We start from the raw sequence: 20,086 nt of genomic DNA on the forward strand, positions 1-20,086 counted from the left end.
TTCTCAACTACTACTTAAGTTATTTCTTATTGTGTTCATAATTGTGAGATCACAACAACAATCACTCTTAAGCGATGTCCAGATAATTGATTAAGTAAATTAAATACTAGTTAGCACATTCCTCATGGGATAAACAATATTTTTTATTACTATAATATAACCGGGCACTTGATCACATTCCAACCAAGAGATCCTCGATCACATCCACCTCTCGATCTAGTCCCCCAAACAATTTCCCTCTAGAAACCCTAACGCTCACTCAACCCGTTCAACACCACAATCTCGTCCTTCCACCGAGCATCACCCAACCGTCAACCACAAATCCACCTTGACCACAGTCCTCATCAATCTCACCATCTCTTGCTCTCATTACCGATCAATTTCACTCTCAAACCCTAGAGCTCTACCTCAACCCCTCAACCATAAACCTTGACACGATAATTCGTGAGGAAGGAAATATAGGGGTCATTGTGAGGAAGGAACAAATCAGAGGCCCATACTATAACTAACACAAGTTATTGTTCTATGACTGTCCCACCAGGTTCCCCTTCTTAATCTTAGCCATTGATTTAACTATTTATATATCCAACGGATACGAAAGGGGGACCGGTGTCACCCATTTTTCAAGGGATACCGTAGCCTCATTTGGAAACGACACTTGAAAAATAGAATGTACAAAATAAATATTTTGAAAATTACAAATACAATTTATCTAGATAATAATCAACAGCTGCAAAGTGCTTTGAGCAGTAGAACACGGTAAACAAGTCAAGTTGCTCAGTTACCATTTGTTTCTAAAAGCAAAGGATGTCAAATTCAACTACCACCTACACTCCCCCAAAGAAACTCCAAAACAATAGAGAGTACATAGGGAAAGGATTATTTCATTGACTACACTCTCATATCAACAGGCTTCGGTTTTTCAATACATGAAATGAAAACTCCCTTACTTGAGACACTCCTGCAATTACTCACCTAAGTTTTCTATAATTTTCTATAATCACAGAACATATATGCTCATTGTGCATAAAAATGCAAACTAAGACTAAGCCCCATTGTTTACAGCAGCATCATCAGTCCTCACCCTCCGGTAAAACAAAACATACGCAGCAGCGGTGTTAACCTCATCTTCACTTATAGCTGATATATGGGTGTCATCGAAATTGTACCACCTGTTTTCATCTAAAAGCTGCAGATTTGGAAAATCTAAGTCAGGATGCAGCATGAGTAAAAGGAAGAACATTCTAAGAGCCCTGAACAAAAAATCAAATCAACTTCAAGGGATTGATCTCACCTTGATATGTGCAGTGTAATGCCCACTACCCAATGTACCATAATGATTTGTGAGGGCATACAGTTCATACAGTTGGGGACGAGAGTTGTTTTTGTTGGCTATGTAACTTGTTAAGTCAAAATCATGAATGGGTAAGTTAACAAATGTCTCAAGCTTGTGCTTCATTGACCTGCTGTATGAGAACCTCTTTAAATGAATGACCAAAACCTCTGGGAGCCTCCATAAATCAAGCTTTTTGCTTGCTTGCCGTCTCTCTTTGCATTTAGGACAGTACCTAATATAGAGACATAAATATTAGCAGTTGGTATTCAAGTATTAACCAATCCCTATTTGACAGATGTAAGTGGAGAAAAGTTTTAAGAACTATTTCTGCAGCAGTAACACATTTTGCCCTTGTCAGGAGATTTATTAGCAATAAAAGATCTACAAGATTCTTGGAACTAAAAGTATTCTGAATAATTGATAGATAATAGATTGATATTAATGTAACTCATAAGTACAATATTTATATACAAGGTTTCCTAGTCCAAGTCAAACTAAATAGGAAAACAAACAAAGAAACTATAATCCAAAACAGACTTATCTCAACAAACTATAACAATAAGATCACATTGAAGTTGCTATTCACACGGTATGGGGATGGGCACTACAGTACTCTAACCATTGCCATCCCTGTACTTGATGTACTCTGAACATGATCCTAGTTCTTAACTGCTATGGTGTTCTAGATCTTTTATCAAGGGGTTCCTTTAGAATTTACATGCAGTTTACTATCTAGAATTTATCTAGGGTTTTCAATTTCCATATCTACTCTATATGATTTTAATTTCCAGGCCAACAATTGTTTGGATTGGGAAACTCCTTTGACCTAGACATAGGGATCTGAATATTGAACCACAGATGCAAATAATGCAGGCTCAATTTCCACCTAATTCTGTAGATGAGTTTATCAACCATCATGATAAAAATCTACCAACTGGCCTTGAATAGCCATTGTTTGAGGATTGGTCTTTATGAGTGCATCTTAGGTCAAATCACAGTGTTTCAAACAAGTGAAGCTACACTGACATGACCTAGTCATAAGCTGATATTTAAGTCCACGCCTATAAGTGAAGACAAGTAACACTGCTAAAAAATAGGCAAACGATAAATCATTGCACTGGACGTGTTTTGAGTTAACTTGCATTTTGGTCAATGAAACATAAAATTTGCATAAAACACTTTTTAAACTTCAAAGATGCAAATCCAGAATAAAATACATAAATGAAACTCAAATGTCAGACCTAAAGCTATAAAGGCTATAGAATTGAAGATATTAGAGACTAACCATCCCATAGTTAATAGAAGTATCTAGATATAAGTTTTCCTCTTAAATGAAATTAATTTAATAGGAACATGTAAAATAAGATGTCACCACATGCCAGCACATTCAATGTTGTGGATCATCACCATCTGCCATGCTCTTGTTGACATCCTACATCGACCACAGATATGGCAAAAGTAGGGCTTATAAAAGCTTGGGAAATCCTTACCTCGCGAGCAAGCTTTGAATTAGGCATAAGACCAAATTACGAATCTCAATTTACTAAAAACAAATCTTCAAACAAGAAGCATGTTACTACAAGTCACATCCACTTCTGTGAGATTCTTTTATTGTACAAACTACAAACTAGTCAAGGCTTTAGGGAAATTTAAACAGGTAATAAGCAGATCAAGCAAACAATTATTAACGCATATTCCATTTGAATGTTTACCAAGCATGAGAAAGAAAGATTTGAAGAGAGGTGGCATATATGGGAAAAGCGGAAAAGTGAGCTGGAGGAGGAACTAACCACATATCTTCAGGCACCAGAGGTTCTTCACGCAGAAAAGATTCCAAGCAAGTGTACAAGGAGAGAGGTTCAGTACGAGCTTTCTTGGTTACAGGCCCGTATTTCAAAACTTCTGGCAAAGCCTCAAGTGGACGAGTATCATACTTCTCCAGAAGCTTTTGAGACCAATCAATATACACCAGAACAGTTGGAGATGATGGTGGCAATTGAACTACTTTGTCCCCTCCCATAGAAAGATCAATGCAAGCATTGTTATCGTCTACCAACAGAAGAGGTAATGTTGGCATTTGTCGTGTCTTTGAAATGACTGAATTTGACACCACATTGGCAGCACTGGATTGGTCAGATGTTTCTTTTGGGATGCTGGTTTCAGACAAAGCAGCCTGTTCTACATTGCCACCTTTCTTTAGCAGAGGAGAGAGCATACGATTAACTATTGCCTGTATATCACCTCTTGTGACCGTATCATCACATGAGATCAATGAAACAATGGGTGTTCCATATGGTTTCCATCCAGATATGGTCAGGGAGTCACTATTCCTAAGAGAAAATTACAATGTATCAGCAAATAGTAGAGCAAACAACATAACAGCAAACAAAATTAGTACGAAGTGGATGTTTTAAGGCCGGATGACATATGATACTGCAGCCAAGCAACTCTGGATTTAATTTTAATGGTTCTAGATTCTAGATCAACCAGAATGAATCAGATCAAAGTAACAACAACAAAATACTGCAGTATAGTTATTAACCATGACAGATTGTTTTCCCTGAATCCCCACTATATAGCAAAAGAAAAGCATGGTATAACAAGACAGAAGATTAAGTGTCGCTGTATGCACTGTTTAGACAGACCAGACTGAAATATTTGGCAAATATGACTAATTTAAGTATAAATCTATGGATATTACATACTGCTCTCTACGGCGATGTATCAACTGGAGATACTTTGTATTTTTTTCCATCTTCGGAATCTTGTAAACAGCAAGGCGGTCATCATCTTTGATTGAGGACAACAATTGAAGAGGATCTTCAAAAAATCTATGGATCAAATGGTTTCGAATCTGTGAACAACAAAAAGATATAACACGCCTAATTAGAATAAAATATACACTGTAATTCCAATCCAAACATATCTTCAACTTTTGTTCTAGTATGGTACACACCTCTACCAGCAACAGCCTCTCATTAGGCTTCAATGAGCAAGCATTGCTAAGCGCCTGGATAAGATCTCTGCATCTTCCCTGCTTGGACACAGTTACTGTAATAGGAGATGGCAGGGCAGTTCCATCACATGTAAAAACTGTCGCTGTCATGGTCCTAGTGCCGGTGGACTGGAGTGGCAGCGAAAGGTACATAAAAGGATCAAAAGTGACAGAGACTTTATTGCAAACTGGACAAACCAAAGTCGACTTGTATTGCCCCTGTGAAATGAAGAATCATCAGAAACATATCTGAGCTGGTGAACTTGATCAGGAACACAAAATGTGAATAGATAAAATATACAAATAATTCTTAACAGGCAATCAAGAGAACAAAGTTTAATATGCAGTTATGCACAAACAGTAGCATTTCTTTTTAATTTCACACTTGCCGGAGGTTCAGCATTTAAAGGAAACTTAGAATTCCATATTTGGAAAAGCTATGGCTTTTGTTCTCAGTGTTTTCTGACTGTTAAGTGGGAGAGGCCAATAACTATAAGGTTCATAAAACATAATAAATTGTTAGTGCTCCTTTCTAATGCTTTAGGGTTGTTCAACGGAAGAATTGAGTTTCCAGTATGTTTTTCAAGAAATAGAACACAAAAGGACAGGAATCTCTAAGCACTCTTTCTAATGCTTTAGGGTTGTGCAATAGCAGAAACTGAAAATGAGTTTTCAGAATGTTTTCCAAGAAAAAGAACACACAAAGACAAGAAACTCTTAGTGCTCTTTCTAAAGCTTTAGGGTTGTTCAATAGCTGAAATGATTTTCCAGTATGTTCTTCAAGAAACAAAGCACACAACAATGTATGCACTGAAAAAATCCCATCTCCACTAATCTTAGGACACAAACATGAAACATTTTGATGTTTATTATTTTAAAGCAACAAAGTTTTCCAACTTTTTGGAGCCCCATCACTTCTGAATTTTGGTGGTACTCATAGTAAAGTGGTGTTCATCAAGCTGGTAGGTTGCATAACTGAAACTATAAAGTGTTTTGTAGAAAAGGTACATAGCGCATGCGCGCACGCACACTAATCATCTGATTATAGGAAACTGAAATTTTCGGTTAAAAATCATATTTAGACGGTTTGAGTTTATTTCAGTACAACAGTTTTATGTGTGTTCAGCTGTATGTAAGCACTTAGCTGTTAGGCTTGTGTAACTACCAGCAACTGCAGTAGTAAGAAGACTGTTTGAGTGGTTAGGATTCAGTTAGATTTTTTTGTATTTAGTTGTGCCTTGTAGCTGCTGCTTGCACAGCAAGCCTCTGGCTTTATATACTCACATGTAACACTGATTTGATAAGAATACAAACACCACACGTTTCAGAAACAAAGCCCCTCTCTTTTCACTCTCAACTCTCTATAGAGTCCTAACAGAATTAATAAATTCGATGCACCATTTTCTAGTTCACCATGCATCTTAAAGTGGTTTATGATGGGCTGATATTAAACCATAATAATGAAATATTGCCAAAATTATGGACCAAAAAAGAAAAGAAACATAACCAAAATTTACCATTGTTTACTAGGCTCACCTGGCACACATCAACAATTATGGAATCATTACGAGCAATATGATTTGCCCAATACTCATCAGCCACTTCTTCATCTGGTCGGCCATCAGCATCTCGAGAATCTATATATGGTTTGTGCTTTACACGATTCAGGTCTTCATGGAGACCATCCAGTAGAAATGCTAAAAGCTCCTGAAGAAATAATAAAACAAATGCTACCAGAGACTAGACCATGAAACTGAAGAGAGGGAAAAAAATTAGTCAACAAGCAAACCTGAGAATCATGCTGACTGTGTCCACTGAACTGAGGTGCAAAGCGAGCAAGTTTTGTTTTGAAAGGCTTAGGGGCAATTGGTGCTCGCCCAGGTGCCCATAATTTCCGAAGCAACTCACCAAATGCAAGGGCTAGTTCACCCTACAAAGTGGAAAATTCCAGTAAGCACAATAATTTGTAAATGTAAAAGTTATCTTATACAACAATGATAGAAACAGACAATAAACAAGAAGAAAACTGATTGTTGTTGAAGAATAGGAATGAACTACAATGGTTATGGGTTGTTCCAGAGAACCAGAACCCTCCCTAGAATTCCCACAAATACAATCACTTAAAAAGATGACAATTCTATCTAACTCTCTGTTATTTATAATACTCTCTCTAACTAACTCACAAAACCAGGGTTATCAATGGCGCCCTATAGTGGTGATATAGCGCCCTAGTGGTGCGTAGCCGCCCTTGGCCGCTCCTAGTTCTTGCATAGGGTGCATTTCAATGTAGCAGACGCTAAAGCGGAGGAAATAGCAGCATAGCGGCACTATTTGGTGGAATTGATAAAAACCCAAAAACAACCCACAAAAAGTTCATGTTAGGGAATTTTGGGGAGGTATTTCAGGGTTTTTGATCCTGAAACATACTGAAAATGGTCTAGTTTTAGGAGGATGAGAAGGAAGTGATATTGAACTTTAATGTTTTTGGGCAGTTTAGTTTGGGAATTAGAGACTTAAACTTCTTGGTTACCTTGACTTTTATTGGTACTGTACGTTTTGTTTAGGATACTTGTGACTTTTTAATGTTAATTATGGGTGCCATGAATTTTGAGTATTTTTTCTCATTTATATGTATATAGTTAAGTATATAAACTATACAAATAATTAGAATAGCAGCCTTTTAGGGTCGGACACTACGCTCCACTATCTGGGATTGACAACACTGCTTCAAAGTGACCAACTAATCTAGTAACAAACTGACTATGAGTTATCAATACTTCCCCCCTGAACATTCACCTTGTCCTCAAGGTGAAGGATTGTGTACAAGCTTAGGAATTGAACAACTTTTCCCAAATCACAAAAGGAAATGATTCCCAAACTTCCTTTCCAGATGTGTATTTCACTGTCCAAGAGACAGTAGTACAATTCTTCTTCTTTTTTCAGTATCTACTGGATCTAGTTTATTGCTAGCCCCATATTCATGTGCAACTATTTTCTGTAAGGTCCTTTTCTTTTCTTTAGTGTTTTGGTCTTGGGTAATCAGGTCAAAAATTTGACCCAACCTTGTGACTCTAACTTTTCCCTCTGCCTTTCTTGCTCTGTTGTGTATGTCTTTTCCCATCTTGCCACAGGCTGCTTTCAAAACTTGTTGCCACATCTCTAGCTTCCAGTTGTGTATTCTTTTTACCATCCAACTAGAACTATATCATTTGCAAAAAGCTTGCCACCAAGTCTTGTATTTAAAAAAATAGAGATGATGCAATCTTATAGTTACAGGTAAGTCTTGAATACGTTCAAAAAAAAAGTCTTGAATGAGCCAACCTTAAGTTTTTAAACGAAACAGGACCCCATCATACATTTGGTTGACAAAAAACATTCCCCAACCAAACCAAGTTATTGAAGGATTGGCACAATAATGCACATAAGTTTAATCCTATTGCTGATGGCATTCAAGCAATGTGAAGGCAAAGTGATCTTATAACCAAGAAAATTAAGTGGTATCCAGCTAAATGAAGACAAAACTTTCCCACACAAATGCTACCGCAAACAACTAGCCCAATATTGCATTTAAATTTGAAAGAATCAAAAGTTATTTAAACCTTGTTAAAATCCTGCATTCAACCTAAAGCTTAAGCTTTGAGATAGTTGGATGATGACATATTATCTTAGCTCTTATGACCCGTTGGTATAAAACTTGATCCTCAGTCATCACTGACCCCCTTCTTCTAAATAAGTTAAAATTACACACAAGGTATATGGGCCTATTATCGACACTTCAAACACAGAGGACGCTGAAGTGAGGAAACATGTTAGATATAAGACCATTCATCTGTTTTCACCCTAAAGCCTAAGTTTTTGGAATAGTTGTTTCATGACAAGCCTAATACTATATATCATATCAAATGTTTAGTCTCTACACCAAGATCTTGCTCTACTTTTCGGCCTTAATAAAGAATATGGAGAGGAAAAGAAACAAGCTCATGCTTACTATATGATACTTACAACCATGCCCAGTGGATTTTGCCAATTTATCTCTTGATGATAGTCCTCCCTGAAGTACTTAGCAAATTCTGGTGTATGAACTAGACACTGTATTGCACTATTCATGAAACAAGTATTGCCAAGATTCATCAATCCAGTGAGACCACCAAATGAACCTCTTGTGGTGACACCACTAGTTCCATAAGGATTTTCCACATCTCTGACTGGAGAAGTTAGGTTCTGAGATGAAGAAAGTTCCACATTGTAGCCTCTAGATGCCCCCTTGCTGGCAGACAGGCCACCAGCAATTGATAAACTTGACTTTGGAGGCTCCACAAGAACAGAATTTGCTTCCCTCTGTGCTGATCCATTCTCTAGAGCAGCACTTGTGCTATTTGTATTGCTGAGGACCTCAACAAGAATCTGCATGAATGTTGTCATTAATCAAAAGAAAAAAGAAGGATTAAAATGCAATACGTGAGTGAAAGCAACAGTTTCCTATATAAAACTTGGTGAAGACTCACATCTTGATCCATTTGTAAATTGGCATCATCAAGAGTTTTGTCCATGTCATTCATCAAGGTATGCTTCCGACGGGCATAGTAATCCCAAATGCGCACCTACAAACAACAGCCACAGCAAGTTTTTACTACATGCTGAATAAATGTAAAAACCAATCCCAAAAATTTTAGAATTTCAAGAGTGCATGATAAGTCGTTACTTGGTCCAGCTGAAGATCAAATATTTCACAAGCTTTCCTGTGAAGCTGTCCAATGGTTTCCTGCTCAAAATTTCCAACTTCAAGGTAGATATAGCATGTATAAACTGAATTATACTTGCAAACAAATAGCAAGATATTTAAAATATATGTTAACAAAACTGAATACTTTATCTCATATTATACCTTCTTGCTTATTCTTATAGAGGAACGTTCATTTTTTGGCAACACAAGTAACTGAAGCCGTAAAGGGTACACCTCTACAGTCAATTCTGTCTGGGAAAGACCTAAACTGATAGCTTTCCTTGGCAATGTAGGTCCACCACCATACCTAGTTGAGCACGAAATAAATAAGTCATGCAGCTCACACTAAAGCTCCGTTGAAGTTTTAGTCATAAATATGTACTTGTCAATTTTTAGATTTCCTAGAAGCCAAGAAAATCAATAAATCAAAAAGAAAATCAGAAAGGTAATATGACACTTTTCAAATTTTAGATGAACCAGAGATGAACTGTATGATGAACAAAAAAACTCACCACGTAAATAATTGGTTCCAAACTTCTTGGGGAAGTAATACATAGTCACGGCCTTCTAAAAGAGTATCATGAATCTCAATACCTGTACTAGAGTCTTCTGGTGCAACATCATGTATTAAATCAGAATTATCAATACCAGACGGTTTCTTTGAAACATTCGAATAGGCCATATCACATTGTTCTAAAAAGGAAGATCCATCATAAGAAGTGTTTGTGTGGTCTTGGTTCACATATTCAATCCAATGTTGCCACCACCTGCATGAAAACCATCAGAAACAATTTCCATGCCTTCTGTAAATAAATATTTGTATTGAGGCCATTCAAACTAGACTGGCCAGTCAGTATATAGCCACAAAATGATGACAAAAATACAAAGTATATCTACATTGTATTTCAAGATGAATATCGGGCTCTTCATTAACAGATATATGCAGAAAGAGGCTGAAACTTTTATGTATACAGATCTTTTTGCTAAGATGTCTACTCTGGAAAAAGAGGTTCAAATTGAATTGTTTTTACATACTACATAGTAAAGCAGCTCCTTTCCTATTTGTTTGCAGTTCTAGGGGAACATTGGCATGAGAGGCTTATACATTGAGGCAGTTTCTCTTGATTTGGTTCATAAGTTCTGGTAACACCACAAAAACACAACCACCCCTCCCCCGTGCACAGGAGTAAGCAACAAAAACAAGTAAATTAAACAACTGAATAAAAACATCAATCTGTCCACATAAAATGCAACCCAAGGCAATAATGATTGAGCTCAATAACCTCCTCCAAACAATGTAATTTACAATAGTTACTCATACGATATGGCAGTGCACAGGAAGAAGTGTTCCTGCAATACAGTACTGTACTACCATTGCCTATTAAGCAAAATGCAGCTTTCTAACAACAACAACTGAACAACAAGCTAGTTTCTTGTTTGAGAATGGCTGACTGACTGACTGACAATTACACCTGAGTAAAATTATTTTGGTTGAAAACAACCCACCTAGGGCATGTCACAAAATCATTCTGCCAAAACAACAAAGCCAGCTTGCTCCCCATACCCCCCCAAAAACAAAACTAACAACAATAATGCAAAGCAATTGAGGGTTTGTGTGTAACCCTAATCAAGGCATCACCATTATCTATCAGATAACACCATCTAAAACTATTGCATTATTCACCAAAAATCACCCACTATCTACCAAAAAATTCATCCAAATTCGTGAACGAGCATAAAATACAACAAAATTCAAGTCCTGAACATTCTGGGCAAAGGGGAAAAAATCAACAGCGCAAATTTCAGGCCATACCCATTTTCACAAGCAAAGGAAACCATGGAATAATCTAATCAAAAACACAAAAAGGTGTGAACTTTGGTCTGATTTAGGGTGCCCAGATGGAAAAGAGAGAGAAAAAAACCTCTGGGTGATCAAAAAGAAGGTGTCGCCTTCTTTGCTGTTAGCTTGAGAAGCAAGAGCAATGTCTCTGATCATGATCCTCTCCTCATCTGGACTCAACTCAGAGGTACTGCTGCTACACATCGACACCTCTGTCATCTTCTCTCCCTCTCTCTCTCTCTCTCTCTCTCTCTCTCTCTCTCTCTCTCTCTCCTCCTCAACCCAGTTTCCAGGTTTCCCTTTCTTTTCTTCTCTTTTTCAGGGACAGATTTCTATTTGAACAAAACAAGTTTCATAGGATAAAGACAAGAACTGCAACTAGGTTCTAATCTCTATTTGTGCCAAACAGGGGTTAATCCTGGGGTGCTTCCAAGAAGCTTCCACACAGTGTAAATTTATTTTCATGAATTTATTTACCCCTCTGCAGGTCAACTATTAGTTCATTACTATTATTAAATTTTGAGGTAAAATCTTGCGCGTTGTATACATTTCCCAACAAATATTTTTTCATACACACGGTCTAGGGTTGAATATTTTTTTAGTTAGGGATCAAATATTTACTAGTGTTGAATATTTACTAGTAATGAACACTAATTACTTGTGTGTTTGGTTTGACATTAGAGCTAATGCTAACATGATTTCATGTACCTCAATGCATTAATAATGCATCAACAGAGAAGTTAAAATTTATCACATTGAGTTTAACACGAATTTAGTGGGATTTTCGCATGTTAGCTTCAACGTGGATCTACGTTGAGTTCAATGGAAATTCAAACGCAATTAAGCATTAGTCTCATAAAAAAATTCAGTCTCTCATAACGTCAAAAATATGAGCTGGACTATTTTGTCCCCGATGGTTAGCTCAAGTGGTAAGAATTAGGGGACTTAAAGGTTGAGTGGGATGAAGGGTGAATGGTCCACGGTTCGAACCCTGAGAAGGGATTAATTTACTAACATTACTAACAATTAACATTTGTCTATCAAAAATAAAAATGAGTTGGACTATTTTTTACTCAAACAAACTTCCCATGTGGTGGGTTCATCAATCCTAATCAAAGTGGACATTTTTCATCATTGATTTCAGCCTCTTCAAAAAAAAATCATTGGTTTGGTTTTTTTTTTTTCTCGGTCTTCCTTTTTCTCTTCTCTAAACCCTAACACCGCCTTCTGCGGCGGTTCCCATTGCTCAATGACAACGACAACAACAATCACAACTTCTCTTCCTCCTCCTTCACTAGATCCATCAACCAGAAAGGTAATGCCTTGTTGTAAAAAGATGAAACCATTGTGGTTTGGTCTACAAACATAAGTGGCAATGGAGTTTTCTCAAAGAAATTACACGACAAAGGAAATATGGCCTTGCTAGAGGATTTCCTCAATTGATCAATTTTGACAAGTCAATTGCCTTCATGACGAATCTAGACAGCTGAGGGGTGACCACGTGAACTTTCACATTAGTTTTAGTCTTTGTAACAAAAATATTCTCATTTAGTCATTCAACTCCCACCTTCTTCTTCATCCTCCTCCTCCAAAACTCAAGGCGAGAACCCATAAATTTTTTCAAATCCATAAAAGCAAAAAGAAGGAAATGGGGAGTGAATGTCGTTATAATCACATTCATGTGTCATTCAAAAACGTTTCTCAGTAAAATAACAAATATGCCCATAATTTACGTTGGTTCCTGCACGCTTTCCAACATACTTTCAACCATTATTGATGGTAAGAGTCAACTTCATTTAGTTTTCCATGCCCAATTTCTAGCTAATTGAAATGAATTTATCAATAACCTAACGGTATCAAATGAGTTGGCAATTATAACCTTAAATTGTATTTTGTGAGGGTTTGTAATTTTATCCTTAAGCTGCATTGAGAGGGTTTGCAATTTTATTTCTGTAAAAATTTACAGTTGAGTAATAAAATATTTTAGTGAACTCGTGGATTTAGACAAGACGTGCCGAGCCACATTAATTTTTTGAGCTCATTATTTATTTATTTTCCCTGGTTCCCACATTATATTGATTATGTTTTTCCCAAAATTCAAAAGATAATAAATATATCCAATAAGATACATATACCATGGGACACACACCAAAAGCACACTACTATCTAACCCTAATCCTTATTTCTTCACCCTAAGCTTTACCCTTAGTCTTTACTCCGATTAGGTAATCTACTACCAGAACAATATTACAAAAGCAATTTTTAGCAAATGTTAACCAAATGACTCATAAATATCTAATGATTATACAAGTACACATGAAAATAAAATACAAAGATTACACACTTTCTCTAGTGCTTATATATGCCACTTGATGAGGACTTGAACATATTCACCCGAGTTCTATAATTCTTATTAACTACTACCAACTGACATTATAATTTCATTCATCTTTTGTGAATTGCTTCTTTTCTTCCTCCTTACCATGTTTTAAATTGACAAATGAGACATTTTCATCAGCTTGTTCCAAATCTTCTTCCTCGATCCTTTCACTGAGTTCTTCCAAGGGCTTGTAAGTGTAAAACCAAGCACAAATCACATAATAAATGAAATTCAAAACTTGAATCCCACTAACAAGAAAATAATAGCACTCAAGTCTGCCCCTATTAAGGTTTCTATCAGGTAACCAATTCCTTTCTTTGCCTGTGTAATTGTGCACTAATGATACCAAAAATGTACCCAAATAGCTTCCAATAGCTATAGTTATGCAGTACAAAGCTGTAGCACTGCTTCTCATGCTTTCAGGTGATTGATCAAAGAGAAATTCCAAATGCCCCACAGACATGAAAACTTCAGCTACCCCATGAAGACAATACTGTGGCACCAACCAGAACACACTAATAGGAATAATGGCTTTTGGATCATCCAATAAATGGTACTTGGCTGCAACTTCTTTTCTCTTGATTTCAACTAGTGCTGAAACTATAGTGGCTACAATGTTAACGACAAAGCCTACCCCCATTCTCTGTAAACATGTGATTCCGGAAGGGTTCCCTGTGAATCGACGCACGAATGGGACAAAGAAGCGTTCATATAACATAACTCCTATCATCATGGTTAGGACACTGAAAATAGACATGTTGGCAGGGGATATTTGGAATGAGCTCGAGTGAGAGAGGTGCCGGTCCATTGTGCGAGCTTGTTGAATCACAAAACTACCTATGTGTGATGATGAAGTTATGAGCAAGATTCCTGAAGCCCAAATTGGAAGCATTCTAATGATGGATTTTAGCTCCTCAACTCTGTGGACAGTGGTTAATTTCCACAGGTTTGGGGGTGCTTTTGAATCTTTAGCCTCTTCCTCTGTCACAATTGCAGCCTTGTCCAACCACCTGCAAATATATATATTCACTAGACCAGCTAAGTAATTTATTCATTGTGTGCATGTGTAAATTGACATTGAAACATGAAGTTGTTGCAAACAGCTAGTTTGGGTTTTTTTTTCGATACAAGTATCCTCCACCACATAAGATAGATTTGTTCGAAACAATAACATCTTTATTATGATGGAGCTAGCACACCTAGGAGTTTTTATTAAGACTTTAACTTTTTTTTTTCCGGATCAAAAGAATCAAATATATGACTTACTTATATTGATCTGAGTGTAAAAGCCTTCCTTCTAAAGCAATAGGAGCATCAAGTTCCCTATTTTGGTATAAAAGCTTGCAATCATTTGGTAAAGCTTCATTCCTCTTCTTCACAGCTGCCACAATCACTTGGGCCAAACGAACCAAAGGACTCCCTTCTGGTTTCACACTCTTATAGAGGGGTGCGCCCAACACAAAGGCAATGATTGATATCAACATGGCAATGGTTGGAATACCAAGGCCCCAGGCCCAGCCCAAATTGTCTTGAACATAAACAACAATGGTCAAAGCACTTAGAGAAGCAAATCCCATGATGAAAAAGTACCAATTGAAGAGGCTCCACTTCCTTGATGCCACCCCATCTTTGGTCATGTTGAATTGGTCAGCTGAAAATGGCACAACACATGGTCTTATGCCACCTGAGCCAAGAGATGTGAGGAGGAGACAGATGTAAAGTATAGACAATTGTGATGATGTGGCTTCTTGGCAATTCACTTGTGTTGGGCATGGTGGAGGGCGCATGTTCGGAAGAAGAACTGATACAGTGATACTAACCAATCCCTATATATATATATATATATATATATATATATATATATATATATCAAGCAAAATAGAATGGCTAAATACTTGGGACATGTTAGGTTTGAACATTTAAAATGGTTGTATGTTATTAATACTATTTGTCCCTAAATCACCTACATAAATAAATATAAGGTAAAATCACTTTAGTTTAAGTGATTCGGCAATATTTTGACACATGTTTTAGCAAATTCAAGTTCATAACATGTATTAAAATATTATTGAATTACTTGAGGCCAGAGTAATTTTACCTGGTTTTTACTTGGCGAGTTTATAATCAAATAAGTAGTAGTAGGCTACTAATAGAAGAGTGGTTAAGGAATGAACCAGTTCATAGATGAGAGACCCAATAGTAATAGTCCAGAAGCGGCCAGGAAAGGAATCCGCAATTAAAGCCCCAATGAGAGGAGTGAAGCTAGATGTTCCACCAAAGTTTGTGAGAATGTTTGAAGCTGCCACTAATGGCATATTCAGCTCCTGCGTCAAGTAACTTATCAGGTTACTGTGGAATCCAGCGCTCGCAAATCTGTCACATGCTTCATTTGCTGCCACAACACCCAACAAGTCCAAATTAAAACAAAATTTACCAATTAACACAAATAATAAATGTGATGAAGTTTCAATTCAATGGTTAGATGGACCAAAAAAAAATAACATTTTCATCACGGCATACACATATACTCCCTCTGTTCTATTTATAAGTCACAAATAACTAATTCTCTTAGATTAAGAAAAGTAGTTACTAACAATAAATTTGTAAAGGAAATAATTAGCTTTCCTAGACTACCCTTATTTACTTTCCTATGATTTTCTCTCTCCAAGTTAATATTCAAAAAGTTCATAATCTCTTTCATATTAAATATGAGGGTGAATTTGGAAAAAATTATTTAATGTTTCATAAATATTAGAAAGTGACTTATATTTAGGAACAATTTTTTTTCAAAAAATGTGGCTTATATTAAGAAACGGAGGGAGTATAAACCAAATATAAATATAAAATTTGGAACTAGAACTTATTTAAAAAATATAAAAATGAGTGTAACAAGTTAAAGTAAAGAAATTAAATATCCTTACAACAATTGTCAGTGAGACTCACTGTAGCCACAACAGATTAGGCTTTTTGTTATATAAATCTTACAATGATATATACACACCTCTTTTTTTATACATTTCATTTTCATCTACTTTAATTTCTATCTCTCTCCTCTTATCACCTATCACATTTTATACTTTCTCTCTCTTAGTTTTTCTTTTCTTCTTATTTCTCTCTTCCTCCACCTCTTTTCACCTCATTTTAAAATGTGAACCAATAATTATTCATCTTAAGTTAGCTTAAAAAATAATTATAATCCCTAAATCACTCCTTCATGGTGGATAATCGTCAAATTTGTATATATGACAAAGGGAACAACAGCGTCTAACCTATTAACACTAAACTTCAGAATATATGCACGTGAAAACTGTTGTTTTAGTTCATGTTCAGCGAGAAAAAAAAGGCAAGGTCATTGGATATATACTAGGAATTATCATACTCTTAACTTGAGCAATTGAGCCTTAACTATGAATCCAAACAGAGGAGACATCCAAATCAAAGATAAAATAATTATGAATTTAACTTATATGAATGCATTTCAAAAAAAAAATTATATGAATCAATAACGTAAAAGAAATTACAGACATTAAATTATGTCAATTTTTTAATATTTTCTTATTCTAATTTATATATTATATAGTAAAATAATGAATCTCACGATTTATGTAATTTATTTTTTTCACATTGACATTGCATGGTTATAAAATTTTATTTATACTTTGAGTGTGTAATTATTAAATCCAAATTAAAGAACACTAAAAGGAGTAAAAGCTATCATATCACTTTTTTTAATTTTCCCACTTAATTATTCAATTTGCTATATTAAGATCCTTTAATGATTGGATTTAGTTTCCAAAGTTATGACTTATGAGCATCTGTGTCTTATGTCCACCAACAATTTAAGTACCCATGAGGTATCTGGCCTGTGCAGGGATTGGAAAGCCTTCGTTTTCTTCTTCCATTAAAATGTATCATGAGAGTCTGGTTTCTGGTTCTCGTTCTGTTTAATCCCTCTGTTTCACCCTCTGTTTTCTCTACTGGTTCTGTTTTCTCTACTGGTTCTGTTTTCTTTATGGTGTCCTCATCCTTTTCTTCTCTTTTTCGTTTTATTGAGTCTGTAATTATCCTATTTAAAGCACTTCTTGTGCATTTTAATATACATTTGGCTTACCTAAAAAAAACACCATGCTAAAGAAAAACTGAGAAAATTAATGAATGAAAAAGTGTAGGATAAGTAGGATGATGATTCACTGCAGAAGCTAAAAGCTACTTGTATCTAGGAAGCAAGTTTAAGAGAAATTAATGTATATACATAATAATGAGAAATAATTTTACTATTGTGAAGGCTCACCAAGGATGAAAGGCAATGTTCGAATGCCTCCTCGACGATGTTGCTTCCTATTATCATTTTCTGGCGTTTCCACTTCTTTCTCTGTCATCCTCACACTGCTCACAATCTTCTTCTCTATCTCCATATTCCTCCTTAATCATGTGTTAGACAACTTGTGTCTCTCAGTACTCTCTCCATTGCACTTTATCCACTATATATATAGAGACACTGGGATGGGGCCATTTCATAAATAAATAAAATGAAAGGGAATGATAATTAAAATAACTATAATTTCATCAATCTTTCTCACATTTATCTATTTAGGCTTAAAAAAACCGGAAGGATCATTGGAACCGGTAAAGGCAAGTGTTCACAGTTTAATGGTTGAATTGTGTCAAATTTGGTTGAACCCGTAATTATTATATATAAAATTTAATTTTATATGATATATTAAATAATTAATTAGTTAAAAAAAAATTCAGAAGTAAAGTCAAGTTAAATTTTAAATTTGTATAAAATCACCAAAATGTATATTTTGTAAGATAAAAGAATTATAGTTCATGTATGTGGTAGTATTTTAATTAGGCATTTACTTAAATAAAATATATTTTTACTAAATGTAAAACAATAAATATAATTTTTTGGAATAGTTAGTAATTAATCTTTGAGAAGCCATGACCTGTTTTCTCCTAAGCTTGTTGTTATTTAAACAATGATTACTGATTAGATTAAATCATGGGCAAGGATTTGGGGAAAATATGGTAGGCAACCAGAACTTTTTGGAAAGCGACATCCTATAATTTTTGGGAAAAGCCAAGAGGCTTTGATGGATCATATTTTCTGGGAGAACCAAAGACGTTTCAATAAAAACTCAATTTGATTGATGAATTGAATTAGAATTTCAAAAACCTCTTGGACCATATAAATGTAGAACGTGAGTGTGGTGCTGCATCAGGAAGGATGTTTGTCAATGGTGGTGCGCTAGGTTTTAAGAATTGAAACATAGAGCCATTGGGGATTAAAATGAAATCAACGGTTTAGATTGAGTGTAAGTGTATAAGATTTAGAAAGTGTAAGTTGAGCCCTCCTCTTTGTTACAAATATGATTGGATCTGATTGGTTCAATTTTCACCGGTTTTAGTCTTAGTTCAACCAGTACTTGCGGTTCTCAATTTTCTTCACATAGGCCGATCACTTGACCATTTTTCAGTCAAATATCCCAAAGTCAGGTTTTCAAAAAAATTCGAAACATCTCTTTTCTACTTAAAATAATTAAGGAGGGGAAAATATGTTTTTCAAGCTTGGTTAGTTTCACAGGAAAATTTATGTTATAGAGGGCACACCATTTTATAAGTTCACACTTGAAAATGGCACATCAAGGATTACAGTGCTATGGCATAGGGGCAGTAAAATGACGCCTAAGTAAGGAGCCGTGGGAATAAAGAGCACAAGAAAAAAGTGCGTCATGGGCGCACTTTCAAAGTGCGTTATGGACGCACCTAGGGGTGAACATGGGTTGAGTAGATCCAATGAACCCGTCCAAGCCAATCCGATCCAATAGAAAAAATGCGGGTTGGATCGGGCAATCAGGTTAATCGGATGAATTTTACTACAACCCAACCAAGTTCGGATCGGATTCAGTTCAAATCCATCCAACCCAACCCAAAATCCATACATATAATAATATTTTTTTATAATTTTACTCATACTTGGAGTGCTAGTGTCGGAGTAATGACTTTTGAAACTTTGAGACTTAAGTATTTATAGTTATTTGTCATATTTGAACTTAAAGTATTTGCTCGTAGTTATTTGTTACATGTTTATATATAGTTATTTGGCATGTTGGAGACATCTAAGTTCTAACTGTCATCTCATTGACATTTAGTGTTGTTTTTCACTTTTTAGGTACTATTTATGTTAGATTGTTTCATGTCATTTGGTAATGAAGTTTTATGTTTTCACGATATTTGGCTATATGTCATTTATGTGGTATTATTTCATGCTATTTGATATGACTTTTTGTGTCTTTTTCATGCTATTTAGTATTATAACATATTTAGTATTTTTTATAACTTTTTCTGAATTTATAATAATTTTTGCAAGATTTTTTAATATTTCAGATACATTATTATTTTAATATAGTGACCCAATAAATCCATCTAACCCAATCCGAACTTCGTCGGGTTGGTTCGGATCAGGTCCGAAGAAGAAATTCGTGAAATCCATCCCAACCCAACCCAGACAATTTTGATCGGTTCGGATTTTATTTTGACTAAAATCCATCCAACTCAACCCATGTGCACCCCTAGACGCACCTTCAAAGTGTGTAGATAAGTGTTTTCCCTTTCATTTTCCCTTCATCTCATAAGATAATATATATATATATATATATATATATATATATATATATATATATATATTAAATAAGATATTTTTCCAAAAATGAACACCAGTTATCAGTATTTGAATATGATAAATAAATGAATTCTATGGTGGATCATCCATGAACATGCGTTTTTTTTTTTTCTATTCAAGGACCATG

General features: G+C 35.5%; 2 protein-coding genes across 2 annotated transcripts; both read right to left on the reverse strand.

Annotated features, from left to right (window-relative positions):
* Positions 1–658: 658 nt before the first annotated feature.
* On the reverse strand, positions 659–11,246 carry LOC130730035 (ubiquitin carboxyl-terminal hydrolase 5). The gene is made up of 13 exons (XM_057581906.1): positions 10,977–11,246; positions 9,567–9,821; positions 9,217–9,361; positions 9,034–9,093; positions 8,837–8,932; positions 8,334–8,735; positions 6,121–6,261; positions 5,868–6,038; positions 4,293–4,550; positions 4,042–4,190; positions 3,127–3,666; positions 1,295–1,568; positions 659–1,189 (listed from the first exon to the last, which is right to left on the reverse strand). The coding sequence occupies exons 1-13, from the start codon at positions 11,111–11,113 to the stop codon at positions 1,046–1,048; spliced, it is 2,772 nt and encodes a 923-aa protein (XP_057437889.1). The 5' UTR covers positions 11,114–11,246; the 3' UTR covers positions 659–1,045.
* A 1,907-nt stretch (positions 11,247–13,153) lies between these two features.
* Positions 13,154–17,718, reverse strand: LOC130730036 (protein NRT1/ PTR FAMILY 3.1-like). Its single transcript, XM_057581907.1, has 4 exons — positions 17,566–17,718; positions 15,449–15,666; positions 14,541–15,100; positions 13,154–14,284 (listed from the first exon to the last, which is right to left on the reverse strand). The coding sequence occupies exons 1-4, from the start codon at positions 17,687–17,689 to the stop codon at positions 13,336–13,338; spliced, it is 1,851 nt and encodes a 616-aa protein (XP_057437890.1). The 5' UTR covers positions 17,690–17,718; the 3' UTR covers positions 13,154–13,335.
* Between the last annotated feature and the right edge of the window lie 2,368 nt (positions 17,719–20,086).

The sequence above is a fragment of the Lotus japonicus genome, chromosome 1 (genome assembly GCF_012489685.1).
Source record: "Lotus japonicus ecotype B-129 chromosome 1, LjGifu_v1.2".
NCBI classification, from domain to species: domain Eukaryota; kingdom Viridiplantae; phylum Streptophyta; class Magnoliopsida; order Fabales; family Fabaceae; genus Lotus; species Lotus japonicus.